Source organism: Hipposideros armiger, unplaced genomic scaffold (genome assembly GCF_001890085.2).
Source record: "Hipposideros armiger isolate ML-2016 unplaced genomic scaffold, ASM189008v1 scaffold_303, whole genome shotgun sequence".
NCBI classification, from domain to species: Eukaryota; Metazoa; Chordata; class Mammalia; order Chiroptera; family Hipposideridae; genus Hipposideros; species Hipposideros armiger.
Window position 1 is genome coordinate 1,608,946 of NW_017731653.1, and position 14,343 is coordinate 1,623,288.

General features: G+C 45.2%; 1 protein-coding gene across 2 annotated transcripts in view; it reads left to right on the top strand.

The window, feature by feature from the left end:
• COPZ1 (coat protein complex I subunit zeta 1) overlaps positions 1-14,343 on the top strand; it is a 20,140-nt gene that overhangs the window by 3,854 nt on the left and 1,943 nt on the right. Inside the window, exons 2-8 of one of the 2 annotated variants that reach the window (XM_019659800.1) lie at positions 7,632-7,700; positions 9,035-9,116; positions 9,733-9,824; positions 11,026-11,081; positions 12,420-12,497; positions 12,661-12,712; positions 13,921-13,959. In XM_019659800.1, the coding sequence (XP_019515345.1) occupies positions 7,632-7,700; positions 9,035-9,116; positions 9,733-9,824; positions 11,026-11,081; positions 12,420-12,497; positions 12,661-12,712; positions 13,921-13,959 (468 nt within the window). Of the gene's footprint in view, positions 1-7,554; positions 7,701-9,034; positions 9,117-9,732; positions 9,825-11,025; positions 11,082-12,419; positions 12,498-12,660; positions 12,713-13,920; positions 13,960-14,343 lie in introns of both variants that reach the window. The other variant, XM_019659801.1, reaches the window with a different exon arrangement.

The following is a 14,343-nucleotide window of genomic DNA, read 5'->3' on the forward strand; positions in this document are numbered from 1 at the left end:
GAGGGCAGTGTCACTGGCCCTCATATGTGGGATCCGAACCGGGGCCCTCTGGCATCCCAAGCGAGTTCTTAACCATCGCGCCACTCGGGCGGCCTCACATTTCTTTCTTGAATTAAGTAATCCAGCCCTAGCTTTCAAGCACATCTGTCTAATCTTCACAGGTCTTTTTGTAGTCTCTAAGGAAAGAGACCCTTTCATCTCCTGTTACCAATGCTTAATAATGATGCTCCCAGCCTGCATCTTTGGACTTGGCTTCCTCTCTCCTGCTGTTTTCTGCAGGTTATCCCTTTCTTGTGAATGGAGAGGGATCTCTGCAGGTCACCATTCTCTATTAATAACCTATGGGATCTTAAAGATAATGACTTATTCCCTTCCTTCCTTCCTTTCCACTTTACCTTTTTTTTCCTCAAAGCTGTATTACTCTATCAGTCTAGATCCTTAAATCTTTCCTCATAGATTTCATTTTTCCTAATCCTCTCTGGATTCACTTTCCGAGTGCTTTTCCAGTGCTCTATGGACCAGGCTTCTTATTTGTATCCTTTCCCTTCCTTTAATAACATTATTATACTAAAACAATGACCAAATCCTGAATTCTAAGCCTCATTCAAAAATCAGGGCATCCAAAGTGCACAAGAGTATGCGTATATATGGAGGAGGAAACTATGCAGAATACATCAATGACTCTTAAAGGTTGATATTGCTCTGTGGCCTTCGCTTCCTGAATCATTTTAATGGGGTTTTTGTTAAATTCCTTTGGCACTAACAGTAGAGGTACTTGGCCTAAATGCCCCCTCCTCCTGCTCTGGGCAAAGGTATCAATTACATTAAGCCCCCAAAGCACTCCCATCTCGTTCCTGGCAGTCCCCTGTGCCCCTTTCCCAGCTGCGTCCTTGCTGGTGCCTGGCCCCCTGCATTTCGTTAGGAGAAGCAATCTCCTCATTCCTGCGCTGTGGAGATATATTTCTCAGCTAGGGCGCCAGCAGTGCCAGCACTGCCCCCGGTGAGGTCCCTGGCAGCCATAAAAATTTTTATTGTGATTATGTTGGTGTCGGGGTGTCCATCTGGGTTATTGCACACCTAGTTTAATTGATTGAAGTTTAATTTATTGACACTTCAAATTAAATGATCAGAATAAACTGTGCTGTTACTCTGGCCGGCTTGTTTTAATGGTTGATTGCTGGAAGCAGACCTCGGCTTGAACTAAAACCCCCAAAGAGCAATTGACGCTGCTTCTAACTCTCCCCATGTCTTGCCCTCCAAGAAGACCTCGTTATAGATTTCCGACGTATTTATATATATTTTTTCCCTCTCCTTCACAGTGGTGGGAAAGAGTTGGTCCCTGGCAAAGTATAAATTATATCAAAGGTCTAGGTGAGCTGTCACACGGTCAGAAGAGGAGGAGGGGTACTTCATATGAAAAAGGCCAGACCCTTGAGAAGCCAGGTCTTCCCTGGGAGGCAGAGGATGAATGAAATTACCCAAATATTTGAGGGAGCCTAGTGACAGATTTAGGGTTTTTTCATCTGAAGATTTGCTACTGTTTTTTTATTTTATTCCATCAACATGATTTGGTTAGACAGGATATTGACAAGCAAACTGGTTATGGAAAGAATAACTAAAAGAGCAAATAAAGGAGAGAAGAGGAATTAAGAATCAGTGCCTACCTACCCATTTATGCTGGAGTAGTTAGGAAGATGAAGGCAGAGTGCCCATGGCCACTGATGAAGATAGATTGGGAGGTTAAGTCCATGCACATTTTTTTTTGTTTTGTTTTTTTGTTTTTTTTGTTTTTTTTTTGTTAAAGATTTTTATTGGGGAATTGGGGGGATGGGAACAGTGCTGGGGGATTGGGGGAAGGGGAACAGACAAGTTGCTGTCGTTTTGTTCTTCAATCAAGTTGTAGAGGATGTTGCTTCACTGGCCCAAGTTGGCACCATCATTGCGCTCTTCTCTGGCGAGGCAGACCAGTCGCCGGCTTCTGGACGGCCGCTCACTGCGGCTGCTGGCCGCTCACGCTGGCTGCTGGCTACATACGGTAGCCCATGGCAACCCACTGCCACAGGGAGTGCAGCCTACGCCGTCGCCGGCGACTCATGGCAGCCCAGCTCCAGGTTGAGCTGTTGTTCAGCATCTTAGCTGTAGAGGGCAGTGTCACTGGCCCTCATATGTGGGATCCGAACCGGGGCCCTCTGGCATCCCAAGCGAGTTCTTAACCATCGCGCCACTCGGCCGGCCCCATGCACATTTTAAGACACCCGTACTGGCAAGGACCAGCACACATTTGGCCTTCCCTGATTCTGTACAGAATAGGCTTTCTCTCAGATAAGATTATTATTAGAGTTCTCCTGTCCTTAGCTTCCTCGCCCGTGTCACCTTTTCTGGTGTTTGACCACCCCATCTCTTCAGTAATCTTTCCTGTTGTGTAACCTCTGTCTTTACCTGCTGTAGATGAAGCTTAGGTCTCCTTATTTGGCTTTTAATTTTCCCACTACCAAGGCAGGGAGTTGCTGCCACAGCTAGTTGCCCTGGATAGCTCTGTCTACCAATTTTCTCCCTCTTTTTCTATTATTTGTAGTTTTTAGAGGGAGACTGAAACTCGGGGACAGGATAGCAATTCTGCCTCAGGGGTTGATTTGGGGGAGCAGATAGATTGAAAGATGAACACAGGCTGTCAATTCAGTCTTTTAAAGACTAGCCTTTTGTTTTCAGAAACACATGGCGGGTGTAGTGGGGAATAAATTAGGATACAAATCATGACCAAGGACTCATCAGAAACGGATCTCTCCCCATTTGGTTTTTCCATTTGCTGAGTGATACTTAAATGAAGGCTCCTGAATTACCAAACTGGGAAGGAGACAGTTCTAATGTTGCTGCCAGGCCTCAGGTGGAGAGTCCTCTGACTTCTGCCTGTTCAATTCGTTTCTCTTCCCAGCAGTGCTGCTTGCTTTGCCCCACACTTCTGTAATTCTTTCACTTCCATAATAGTTGAAGAATTAGGGGCTATGTGACCTCTGGCCATAAAATTCTCCAGCATACTAGCTTTCCGAATTTTAAGAAAGAACCTGAGACTTTGCATTCCTGAAAAGCTTGTGGCTTGGTTATCTTTGTCCTGCCTATCTCACAGCCACCAAACTTAGTCATTGAAAGTTGGAGGGGTGTGACGCTGACCTTTGCTCCCCCTGCTGGCTATGTTAGTTTTCTCAATCATGTTTATTAATTTATGAAGGCCACACATATTTTTGAAGTCATTACTTGGTGCTAGGCAGAGGAGAGGGGGTGATTTATAAAAGTATCATAAAATCTTGTGAATGTTTCCTTTTCTGGTAACAAGGTCCATAAATTTCATAAGCTTATCAAAGGGGTCTGCTGTACCTCATAAAAGATGTTAACGTTAACAGATCTAGCTCAGGCCTCTCATTTCTCCAGTGAGGAAACTGAGTCCCAAAGAAAGGTAGAACTTGAGTTAGTGGCTGATCCAGACTATAATACAAGGATTTTAGGAGTTTAGAGACATTTTCTCCTGTAGTATCAGAATTCTTAGTGACTGTGCTGTCATGTTTTGTATCTGTGTCAGATAGGAAGACTCTTTCTAGGTATCTCTTCCTGCCCGTCAGTTCTTCCTAAGATGTGTTCAGATTCCTCTGTATAACCAACATTTGGTCTCATGTCAGCCAGTTCTGTGGCACCTGTGGCATGTCTATTCTTTCCTGAGCTGTGCTTTTGAATCTAAGCTAACCCTTGCGTAGTGTGTGAAAACTGCTCTTCCCTGTCAACGCCTGTAGCTAATTCTTTTCATCGGAAATCCCTAGGCTTGTGGCTAGCAATTGGAGCCCTCAACCCCAGAGGAGCTTTTCATTTTAAAGAAGTTGGCACAGAGTCAGGGAGCAAAATACCTGCTTAGCCATGTGGAGCTGAGAGTGGTACCTAGGAATTTCTCCTTGTAGTTTTTACTGTCTTGATTTTACTTTATAAGTAGAGTTGAAGGAAGAGCATCTTGTTTCCAGTTGATCAAGATCTATTGCCAAGCCAGGGTACTACTTTTTGGTATGGCCATAAAGATGTTTTTGTAAGTGGGGAATGAAGAACTTTCTAGGAATCTCAACCAGATTCCTACTTGTGCCCTTTCAGCTCTGTGGATAGCATCCTCTAGCTCCACAAAGGCTCCTTGGTCCCGCTTCCCAAAATGAATCAGATTAGTCATAGCCTCCAAATACCCTGTCTACCTGCCCTAAACACTCCCTCCGTTCTCTCCTGCACATCATGATCTTACCTCAGAGTCTTCTCTTACTTTATACATAGTGAACAGACTAATTCAGTGCTTTTTGATAGCTCATCTCCTAGTTTGGCTTACAAGACACACAAATAGAGAGCTTTTATCCAGAACTGCCTTTTAAATATTTTTGCCAATGATTAATCAGTAGGAAGCTGCAGGTCACCCGAAGGCCCACAGGGGGCAGCACTAGGAACGGCTCTTCCCCTCTAGTCCTCTGTGTGCTGGGGGAGGGGGTACTGGAAGATGTTGGTGTTTTTCACCAGGCTTCAGAAGCCCCTGGGTCGAGATCAAAGTCTCCTTTGCAGCAGGCTAGTTGCTTGTTCAGCGTTGTTTCAGCTCTCCTGAGGAGGCCAGTCTTGTTTTCTTGATAATAGAAATGTACATGAAAATCTATCAGAGCCACCAAGCCTCCCACAAACCAATCTGCCTAAACATCATTTCCAGGCACCATTAGCATTTGAGGTGAAGTTCTGTTATACACTCAGGCTGTGGCTCTCTGAAAGTCAGTGCATCACAGAACTTTGTCTCGAAAGCTTTCTAGCAGCTACCCATTTGGGAGTGGGAGGAAAGAATAGACCTTTTAAATCCTTTGAGGATGGCCCTAAGCTTGTAGGGTCTTTCTCAGTAATCAGCATTTAATGTGTTACAAGGTCAAACCTAGTCCATTGTCCAGGAAGCCCATTTCTCAATAGCTGAGAGTTATTTATAAACTTGCCCTTTGCAAAAACTTAAAAATGAAATTACATTATCAGTAATGGCTTCTGGGCCCTTTAAACTGGTTGGTTTTATGGTGTGAGAGGAACTCCTGGCCCTGCCCACTACTGAGAGGTAAAGGCCCCAGGCTGAAGTGGAACCAGCTGCAGTCAGGAGGTGGCAGGAGAAGTAAAGGAGAAGCTGCCGGCTCCGCCTGTAGCAGAATGCAGAATTAAAGCAGCATTGAAGCTCTTGCCTAAATTCTCAGCTTTATTTCATGTAGTGATTCCTTTGGAAGTTTGAAAGGACCAGCCTTTTCTCTAGTGCCTTCTTACCCCTCGCAGAGCCATAAGAAGTCAGATCTGGTCTTCTTGCCTTCATTTGCCTATCTTTTATTCTTCCCAGGAAGATTCAGTATTTTCATTGTGAGGGTTTCCTTGATAACATCTTCTAAGTTAGTAAAACTAGCCAGGAACAGAATGTAGGGCTCTGTTTCTCTTTTCTGCCAGCTGTTTTAGGCACTCACACCTCGCTGGCCACAAAGGACATTGTCTAGCTCGCCTAGTTGGCTGGTAGCCATAAGGGTTTTTCTTTTCTTTGGGATCCCGTTCTTTGTAGGGATGCCAGATTCTGTGGCTGCAAGAACCAGTTAGTTCCGTATGCCAGTTCAATGCCCAGTTTAAACGATTAGGAAGGTGCTGTGCATGTGGATAGAGAAACAGAGCCAAAGATTTCCAGGGAAAAGATTGTGGGGAAAACTATTCCTTCTAAATTTTCTTCCATGTGGACTTCTTTTCCTCTATTAGGGAAACCCATTCCCATGGGTGTCCTTCTCTTCGTGAATTGAGGAACCAAGTTGCTATAGAACTGAGCCTGCTTTATGAGACGATCTTTCTGTGGGGGAATTAGGAGTTAGGAGAGCTGCTTCTATTTGTGGCCTGTTTATTAGATGAGATTCTGTAGACGACTTTCCTCTGCTAGACACAGGGTTCCTTTGTTTGCGGGAGGAGTTCCTCAAGCCTTGTTTATTCCAGAGAGTAATGTATATACAGGGTGGGCATCTGTAAGGAGCGTTTATCAGAGGAGAGAGAAGTTGGTAGTAATATCGCCCAGAATGGCCACACCACATAATCTTCCTATACCTGGAAGTCGAATTATAAAAGGTCCCCTAAATGTTTACTGCATCAAAAAGTTTTTACTTTATTCTCAAACTATATGTATTCTCATAGTAATTCAACAAATATTGAGGGTTTAGTATGTGTCAGGCATTGTTTTGGACACTTGGGATAAATCAGTGAGCAAAACAGAAAAATTGCTGTCCTTTAGAATTCAAGTGGGGAAAGCTTACAGTCTTCATCACCTTGTCAAAAGACTGGGTTCTCTTTACTCTTATTCTTAACCCCCTGAGCTAGGGTTGGTCCTTTGCATGGAACCATAAACCTGCTGGAGCCTCGTAGGACAGTTTACCTTTATAGAGGCTGCAGTTTCTGCATCCTTGGCAATGATTCTTTCCTCCTCACTCTTGGGTCTTTGTTAAACACATGCTTGGAGAATATATTTGGCCCCTGTGAGGACTGTGGGTTTCCCAAGTAAGCCAGGAAAGGGAGGTAACAAAGCAGCAGCCTTGTCTTACAGCACAGGGGAGGGATATCAAAGGTAAGTAATGTTGATTAGCAAGTCAAGGAATGTGAGCCTGCAAGCACCTGTACACATACCCCTGCCTCCCCTCCCTCCTCCTTTCTCTCCTGGTTACCTCGTTCCCTACAAGTTACAGGAGTAGAGGAGCTTTTTGCAAAGTAATATGCTTTGCAGTTATTTGCGTTTGAGTATAACCATTAAGACCGAGGCTGTGATGCCTTTATGAGAGCCAGTGTTGATTCTTGGTAGTGAAGGAATCCTGCTTCATTTACCTCCAGGCGCCAGAGTGTTTCTTAGAGGGATCCTCATTTCATTGCTTAACTTCCGTAAAATTCAGATTGGTTTGTCCTGGCAAGTTAAGTGGTGGTGGTCGTGGTGTAATAGAGGAATTGGGATCATAGGGGGAGTCTTTGAAGATGGATGTCTCAGTGGGCTGCATTCAGAATTGGTGTGTGGGCGGGTGTGTGTGTGTGTGTGTGTGTGTGCGTGCGCGCGCGCACGCGCGCGCGCGCGCAGGCTCTGCTCACTCTGTGGGTGGCTTAGGGAAGGCTTGCTTTATGCCTCTGCATTGCTACTGCATTGGGACTGCAGAAACTTCCAAGTACACTAGGGCATTCAGCCCTGTTTTCAGATAGCCTTGTGCAGTGCCTATTAATTAAGCTGGTCACATTCCATACCCACCTGTGCATGGGAAACCAGGGAGGGAGGGTAATTTGGAAAATAACTGTAGCATAATATTTGGAAATAACAGCATGACCTACCTTGATTAAGCACTCTGCGAGTCTGGCTCAAAGAAACTGTTTATCTGATGCTGCTTTGGAGTCTTTTGTTAAAATTCCCCCTCCCTCAATTCAGTTCGTTTACCACTTGGTTGTTCTCAGTGGGAAATGTCAAAATCTAACCAGGTTGGGATGGAGCACATACAGAGGCACCCCTGTATCCCCTTGCAGCCCCAGTGGGATTAGGAGAAGGTTTGCCAGTGGTGGCAGGAGCCTTCAGGACTGAAGGTATGTTCATATCTCTTCAGGAACCCTCCCTGTATACTGTCAAAGCCATCCTGATTCTGGACAATGATGGAGATCGACTATTTGCCAAGGTGAGATTCCCTTTCAAATTAGTTTAGGAGCAAGGCAAAGACTTACTCTGAGATTTGAGTCTCGGGACTGGCCCTATTAACTCATATTCCTTGATACTATAATTTTGAGAATTCTTCCATCTTTCCCATGTCTACTCCAGATAAAACCTAAACTACTTCTGTCTTAGTTGCCCTTCTTCTGTACATGCCATCCTCAGACTTTGACCTCCTTTGTTTCTGGCATCAGAGCAGAGAAGAACCTGGGAACCTTGGTTTCTGAACAAAGCAGTGTCTAGATGTGAGAAGCAGCTTGCCCCTGCCCATCACCTCTGTAACTTCCCCTTTTACCTTGTCTCCTGCCTGGGGTTTTCCAAGGAATTTTCTTGTAGTTCCAGGCTTCCAGTCCTAGTCCGAAGTTACCACCAAGTTGTTACCTCCTGACTTCCTCAGTGTGATGTTTCTAACTTTGGAGCTATTAAAAGAGAAGAGAAAGGACACCCCTCTCCTTTCTCCCTCCATATTCTCCCCCTCCTGTAGAAATTTTTTCTGTCCCTGGTGTATTAACTCTGGCAAGCATAGCATAAATCAATCAGCAGGTAGAGATTAGTTTAGAATTCACCAGCTGTTCCTCCCTGTAATTGGATGTAACTATGCAGGACACCTTTTGAAACAGTTATCCAGTTACTAAATGCCAGACCTGTCATAGGTCTTCAGCTGACTGCGACGGATTAGCCCCTAAAGAGCAGAGCGATTTAGCAGCCTGCATCTCCGCCCCTTGCCAGGGAGAGCTTGGGAGTGGGGGCTCAGCAGTGTACTAGATTGCCTCCTGCTTCTTTCAGTTTGCAGAAAAGAAAGCTAAGATATGAGAGAGCATAAGGCATGGTTTGCCTTTCTTGAAAGGAGGTTTTTGCAGCCTTTCCCCATTCCTCAGCTTCATACAGTGAGTGAGGAGCTACAAGAAGTTTTCTGTGCTTTGAGTGCCTTTTGTGTTCTCTAGTACTGCTCCCTGACGTGGGGTGGTTTCTGGGAAGCACTCAGTGAGCGTGGTCTCAGGATTGCTCACCTAGAATACAGACGGGCAGAACCTCATCGTAGGACTCCTAGGCCTCTGCCCTTACAGTCTTAGAAATGTGAGGTGGGATTGTTTAGGGCTAAGTCCTTAAAAAATTATTCTTGTATTTGATTACTTACTGCTCATTCCCTGCCTCTGTAGTTCTTCCTTTTTCATGTCAATATTTCTCCCTTACTCCATGCCTTAAAAGGGAGAAATGCAAGTTCTAGGGCAAAACACAGTTACTAATCATGCTGGGCTCCCAGCTCTAATGACCCAACCCGTCTCCTTTCCCTCTGACCAGTACTATGACGACACCTACCCCAGTGTCAAGGAGCAAAAGGCCTTTGAGAAGAACATTTTCAACAAGACCCATCGGACTGACAGTAGGTCACTTTTCCTTTCATTACTCCCTGTGTTGGAGGAACCATGGTGGGAAGGGGGTGGCAGCAGGACCGCGGAGAAAGGATAAAATGACTCTGCCTCCTTTTTCTCTTTTTTTCCTCCTCCCCTCATATAATAAACTCTTCAGAAATGTAATGGGGAGGTGAGTGTACCTCACGCGGGAATACCGTGCTGGAAGGTTGGCTGTTAGCTACCTGTCTAGTCCTTGGATTTATGAGCCTCACTTGACAAATTTAACTGCAGCTCTGCTTATTGTACCGCATCCATTAGGGCAGGTAAATGGAAGTCTGTAAAGGTGACCGCTCTGCATTTTCACCTCCGAAGGATCGACTAGTATCCTGTCTCTTATACAAGGAGGGAAATAAGGGTAGCTGGGGGAGGGTGGTTAGAGGAGAAGATACATTTAGACTTCCCCAAGTTGATACTTCTCTTCTGCTACAACCTGAAAAGAAAAAACAGGTCAACTTTGATCTTTGGGGATCATTATGACCAACAGTATCTCAGCCCAAAACAGCTGGATACCAGTAAATCATGGTGACTTCTTCTGTCCTACTTCCTTGTCTCAGGCTACCCACTGTTTCTACCTTTTCCCCCCAGGTGAAATCGCCCTCTTGGAAGGCCTGACAGTAGTATACAAAAGCAGTATTGATCTCTATTTCTATGTGATTGGCAGCTCCTATGAAAATGAGGTGAGAATCCCCATTCCTCTTTGCTATCTCTGATCCCACTTCCTAAACCTCAGACAGGACATAGTTACTGGTTCTGGGCCCTAGGAGTACTATGTTTCTCTGGCTTCTGAGTGGGCTCGTGAGGTTATCAGAGATCCCTGCCGGCCTCACAGAAATGGCCTAGCAAATTAATCAACCTAGAATAGAAGATTTCCCCAGATCTCTTTTTTATCTCCACGTGGGAGACACCATATATGTTTAAATACATACTTACATATAATATCAATGGCCTTTCCTGGATAGTGTGTTTTAAGATGGATTTCTGAGGTACAGTCAAGGTTGGGGGGGATGCTTGCTCCTGCTATGAAGGGTCCACACCTGACTGAGTTTGGGTCACTTAGCCAACATTCTGGGTCACTTTGAAGCCATGCATTCATTTAAAATGGGTATGGTCCTTGAGACTTGAGACTTAATACACTTTAGAAGACTGAGTGTAGTCCTAATCTGCTTCCTATCAGAGGAAATGCTATTTACCTAAGGTAACAAATTCTAGGAAAGTATATAAGTAAAAATAAGCCCCCACATAATTTGAGGCAAAAGTAAAAGCTTAGAGAACCAACGCGCTTACTGAGCTCTAATTGCTATAAATGCTTTGTAAAGTATACTGTTATTGAAACCCTACAGCACTTCTATGAGTTGTAGGCCTTGGTGCTTTTGTTTTGCAGATGAGGAAACCAAACCATGAGGAACCATATGAAATTACTAGTATTTGACCACTGTTGAACTACAAAAGTAGCAGTTTCATGTGATTCAACCTAATTTTCTCAGGGTTACACATCTAGAAAATGGCCCAGCTGGGATTTAAGCCCAAATCTGTCTGGCTCCAAAGCCCGTGCTCTCTGACCTCAGCTATTTTTTGGTTAGTGACTTCTTGTCCTAAGACAGCAGGTAACACATACAGTTGGTAAAAACATGTAGAGCACTCTGACAGGAAAGTTCTGTTTGAACAATCTGGCCAAAGAGAGACATCAGATTGTGGGATCATGTGGCAGAATTTATTTCTGTGAGAAACCACAGGTCCTCTTTCTGTTCTGCCTTATACTTTTGGTCCTTTTTGAAAGCCATTGTCTTTTGATGCTTAATGAAATAGAGGGTTTTGTTTTTAGGTAGCAACTTTCAGGTCCTTGAACCTTATCCTTGTGCTGCTTCTGTCTCCCAACAGCTGATGCTCATGGCTGTTCTGAACTGCCTTTTTGACTCATTGAGCCAGATGCTGAGGTGAGCAGTCCATTCTTGACATCTGTTTGGGAGAGAAACTCATATTCTTCAGGCCCAGGGATTTGTGGGGAATCAGCAGAGTCTCCAGAGAGCTGATTTACCTTGAGAAGTTGGGCTTATTATTTCAGAGTAATTTGCGCTGATAGGGAGGACTGGATGGAGAGGCAAGTATGTCCCTCTGTGGAATAATTCTCCTAGGAAGGGAGGTTGGGAGGGAGCAGAATCTTCACCTCTATGTCTACTCTGTTCCCTAGTGGCTGTGTCAGAGTTCTAAGCACCCTCCAAGTGCTTTCTTGGGCTTCATTCTTTACATCTGTGCTAGGGAAAGGGAAAGCATAGAGAAATGTCCCAGATGAAACATCAGTACCTTGGGAATGGAGGCAACGCTCCCCATTTTTCACTTCTAGCCCTCAGTTTTTCCCTTCCGTAGAACAGGAAGAATGTGCCATTTGCACTCTCCTCCCCTCCCACCTCTTCACCAGTCCTCTGTTCCCCATGTAGATGGACAACAGAAAAGATAGGAGATACTTTTCTTGAAAACATACAGGGATCTGAACTTCATTCCCCCAGCAGTTCCCAAGTGAACCCAGCACAGACAGCCATCCGGAGCAGAGCAGCAGGCATTCTCAGCCCCACAAAATCAGCAGGGCAAGTGGCTCAGATTTCCTCAGGAAGGGGATGATTTATTTCTTAGCCAGGTGAATGAATAGACTTCATTTGGGGTGATGTAGCGAAAGAAAGAGTCAAACTGACGGATGTGACTGGCCACATGCACCAACCACCGGATCTGAGGCTGTTGGATGTGGGCCCTGACTGGTCCCAGCCCCGCAGTTGGGCTTCTTTTTAAGGCCTGAGCAGAGCTGGTGAGGGAGGGGAAGGAGGGAGAGCAGAGAGAGGCTTAGAAGGTTTGTCAGAGCTTGAGTGCAAATAGAGTTTGCACTCCACTCCTCCCCATCTCTCACCACCTCCAGATTGAGTTTTAGCTCTGTTAATTTCCTTTTTCCCACCTACTGATGTCAACATTTATGAGCAATGTCACGAGCAGCATCGTGGCAGGTAGGAAAGAAATAATAGCTCTGGATAATCAACCTTAGAATAGTCATAAATTAACTGTATTTTTTGAATCTCTTTCCTGACATTCCTGATCCTTTCTCAGCAAACAAGTAGGAAGGGGTTTAGAGTACATTAGCCAAAAAGTTCTTATTTGCCTTATTTACTTCTTTGTCTGTGTGGTTGATGGAGACATTTACTGGTCTAGTTTAGGATCCCAACTCAGATAATGTTTTAGGATTCCTTTTACACACGGGCTGTTTTTTTTTTCTTTTTGGGGGGACTCAGGAAAAATGTAGAAAAGCGAGCTCTGCTGGAGAACATGGAGGGGCTCTTCTTGGCTGTGGATGAAATCGTAGATGGAGGGTGAGTTCTCTGACTTGGCTGGACCTCCCTGGACCTGGGGTGAGGGGGTGAGGTAACTGCCCCTATGCTAAGGCAAGTGGGCTGAATGGCCAGAGGATCCCCCTGGCCACTCAGTTGGTCCTTCAGGAGAGAGGGAACGATGGTCTCTTCTTTGTCTTTGTAGGGTGATCCTAGAGAGCGATCCCCAGCAAGTGGTACACCGGGTGGCATTAAGGGTAAGCAGGAGTGTGTTCCCCTCCATCCCTCCATCTACTCACTCTCCAGGGCCAGACCTGCTGAATGTGTCTAAGGGTCTGAGCTTGTAGAACACATACAGCCTTCTCCTTCCCTTTCAAATTCTCATTGTCCCAAAGAAGGGAAGCAGAAGGAACATTACTTCCACCCCTGACTTGGTACCTAGCATCTCATATGGTTTTTGCATAGAGTGGACATTTAATATATACTTATTGAATCAATGATGAAATAAAAGAAACTTTAATATTGATGGTTCTGAAACTATAAAGGAATTTGAAGTTGGCTTATTCCTTTGGGGATAGATCGCAGTCATTTGAGGCAGAGGGGTGTCTTCCTTGTCTTTTAAAGTCTTGTAAAACTGGGGACAATACCTCTCCATCAGGAAGTACATATTGGCTGGAACCTCAGTCCTTTTTTGTGCTAGTTATATCATAAGGAGCCTTTGAATTAACCAGAGAAGGCTCCAAGTCCAATGGGAGATAACGGTGGGTGCAGAGAGATCCCACCAGCAAATTGTGGGGGTGCAGAGATGTCTGAGCAAGACAAATCTCCCCATTCACAGAATGTCCCAGCTCTGACCTCCACAGAGTGAAGGCTGACAGTGCCGGGTAATGGGAAATCTTCTCCCTTAACTGCTGTGGGCTCTATTTGCATAGTTTAATCTTCTCCTCTAACATATGTCTCTGTGTGGCAAGAGAGAGGGTTCCCCCCACCACCACCACCACCAACTCCCTCCTTCCTCTTCTCAGGCTGCTGTTGCAGCAGTTTATTTCTTCAAATTAACATGCTGTCGTTACCCATCAGGCCTTGCGGGATCCATTAAACTACCCCTGGCTCCCCCTCATCCTTTCCCTAGTGATATTGATATTCAGGGAAGGTCTTCTCTGTCTAGGGAATCAGGTCCTCCACCCCTAAGTTATGGATCAGATAACCTGCTGATTACTTGGAATGGAATATATCTTTTAAAAGTCGTCCTGTCTTAAAATAGAGAGGATGGATGAAATGACTGTTTTTTTGCTCACAGTCCCTCTTGCCAAGTAAAATTGTATCTGTACTAGGCCCTACAAGGGACCGGAAGTTTAAGGCATCTGCCCTTTGCTTCAGTTTAAGGACCTTCTTTACTGCAAACTTCAGTCAGGTCTTACTCCAGCTTTCTCCCATGCTGAATGCTTGTCTCTCTGTGCCGTAGGGTGAAGATGTCCCCCTTACGGAACAGACTGTGTCTCAGGTATGACTTTCTCCCTTCTTCCTCTCCAGATGGACTGGGTCACTAAAGAGGCTAGAATAGCATTCAACCCCAACCCACCAAGTCTGAATGAGACTAGAGATTGAAGTCACGTCTTCCTTGGCTCCCTCTTATTCTGGAGAACTGGGACTCATACAGCCAAATGCCCTTTACCCCACCCCAATTCTCCCAGTTTCCTGTGTGCAGTGGCTGTCAGCCTTGGTGTGTACCCTTCAAACCCTCTCTGCCTCATGCCTCATTCAATGATTTATTTCCCAGCAGAGGCTTGCCTTAAGCAGATGGTCTGTGTGCAGTACACACACACACACACACACACACACACACACACACACACAGTCTCTCTCCTCCCTCCCTCTTGCAGTACAC